Below are 2,086 nucleotides of genomic sequence, written 5' to 3' on the forward strand. Positions count from 1 at the left end.
TAAGGCTTCTGGTCAACAGTTGGCTATTAGTAGCTAAGTTTTGGGGGAGTCAAAAGTTATACTTGGATTTTTGACTGTGAGGGAGGGTCAGTGTCCTCAAGCCCCATATTGTTCAAGAGTCAACTGTACTATAGTGGAATATCATTCAGCCTCATAGAAGAAGAAAATTCTGACGCATGCTACAACATAGATGAACCTGGAGGATATTATGCTACATGAAATAAGCCAGATACAGAATGACAAACATTATATGATTCCACTTATATGAAGTACCTGGAATAGTCAAATTCACAGAGGTAGAAAGTAGAACAGTGGTTAATAGGCGCTGAAGGGAGGGGAAGAATGTGAAGTCACTGTTTAATGGGTACAGAGTTCAAGGAAAAAGTTCTGGAGATGGATGGTGGCGACAGTTGTACCACAATGTGAGTATACTTAATGCCACTGTACACTCAAAAATGGTTAAAATGTTAAAGCTTGTGTTACGTATATTTTACCACAATTAAAAAATAAAATATGCTAATAAGCCTGGTGGTGTAGTGCTCAGACATAAATAGACGCAAGTTAAGGACATGGAGAGTGAAGGAAAGACGGTATTTTAAACAGGCTGGTCAGAGAAGGCCTCTCACGAAATGAATTCTGAGCAAAGATGTTAAGAAAGAGGGCTTTTGAAGGCTTATGGGATAACAGCATTCCAGCCAGAGAAAAGAAAGTAAAAGACTCTGAAGCATAATCGTCAGATGTGAGGGACAAGTGAGGCTGGCAGAGACAAAGGAAGGTGGGAAATGACAGGAGAAAAACACAGAATGGTAAAGCCAAGAAGAAGGGACAAACATGAGACTGCCTTACAGGCCCCTTAAATACAATGGATTCTACTCCGACTGAAATGAGAAGCCAGTGGAGGGTCTCAAGTGGAGGAGTGACATGATATGACAGATGTCACAGGTCAAAGGTCTCTCTGATCGCTGAGTGGAGAAGAGATTATCCTGAGCAGAGGCAGAATAACTGGGCTGTTACCTGCGATGACTCCAGCTGCACAGTTCTCACCTGAATGCCTACCTATAGGGACCGTCCCTGGGCAAAAACTGGCTTAAGCCCAGAGTCAGTGAAACTGGATGTGCTCTCCTTGGGGCCAGAGGACAATAGGTCTGGACACGGCCTGTTGGACAAACAGAACTATTCCTCATGACAGACAGCTTTATGACAGATAACCAAGCGCCTGGGGTCTTGCAAACAAGCCAAGGCGACTCATTGTCCTGCATACGGTAATGAGATAAAGAAGTTAAGATGCAAACGTCTGCTTCCCTTAAGCAATCGTCTGGAAGGAATGAAAATGTGTTTTCCTCAGGGCACCCAAGGTAGTCACGTGCCAGGAAGTAGCTGCCGGACATAGAAAAGTGTAAGAATAAAGCGACTGGTGGAATCCCCACTGCAGTCTTGTACGTCTTGTGTGTGTCTGTGTGTGTCTGTGTCCATCCCCCGTTCTGCAATCCGGGCCGCGACACCTACCCATCTGGGTTTGGATCTCCTTCACCCAAAGCTTTTCCTCTCTCTCCAACTGGGATATCATCTCTGGTTTGAAGGACTGATGTCCTGTGAAAAGATAAGATTTAAGTGGAAATGTTAAAGGAAAAGAGTACTAAAACATTTTCATTCCAATCCCATAACGTAAGGCTCTTCCCTGCCCCCACAAATGTTTATCAAACATTTTTTTATCACGATACATTGTAAGAAATACATTTACTATCATTAGAAATACACTATTATCCTATATAAACTATCGAAATAAAAGATTAAAGGACCTGTTTCTAACCAATGTCTGTTTTTCTCACATCCTTTTACTACAAGCAGCTACAGTTACTGCTACAATGTGCACCACTTCTGGCTAGAGAGCTCTCATATTATTGCTTTACTACAAAAATGCTGATGCAATTTATTAAATTTCATGACCCACCAATAGATCATGACCCAAAGTTTGAAAAAAGACACATGAAATAAGGAGACAGAAGCAGCCACGCTCAACTGTTCATTTATAGTTCATTTATAAAGGAGAAACATTTGCCTTGGAAGAAAGACCAGAAACATCTTT

At 41.9% G+C, this 2,086-nt stretch overlaps 1 protein-coding gene across 3 annotated transcripts in view; it reads right to left on the reverse strand.

Annotated features, from left to right (window-relative positions):
- Positions 1 to 2,086, reverse strand: part of ZNF235 (zinc finger protein 235) — a 34,072-nt gene that overhangs the window by 27,841 nt on the left and 4,145 nt on the right. For 2 of the 3 annotated variants that reach the window (XM_012653287.1, XM_012653289.1), the window contains exons 4-5: positions 1,507 to 1,590; positions 1,045 to 1,056 (exon numbers count right to left, since the gene is read on the reverse strand). In XM_012653287.1, the coding sequence (XP_012508741.1) occupies positions 1,045 to 1,056; positions 1,507 to 1,590 (96 nt within the window). The remainder of the gene's footprint in view (positions 1 to 1,044; positions 1,057 to 1,506; positions 1,591 to 2,086) is intronic. The other variant, XM_012653288.1, reaches the window with a different exon arrangement.

This window comes from Propithecus coquereli, unplaced genomic scaffold, assembly GCF_000956105.1.
Source record: "Propithecus coquereli isolate 6110/MARCELLA unplaced genomic scaffold, Pcoq_1.0 Scaffold42, whole genome shotgun sequence".
Classification (NCBI taxonomy): Eukaryota; Metazoa; Chordata; class Mammalia; order Primates; family Indriidae; genus Propithecus; species Propithecus coquereli.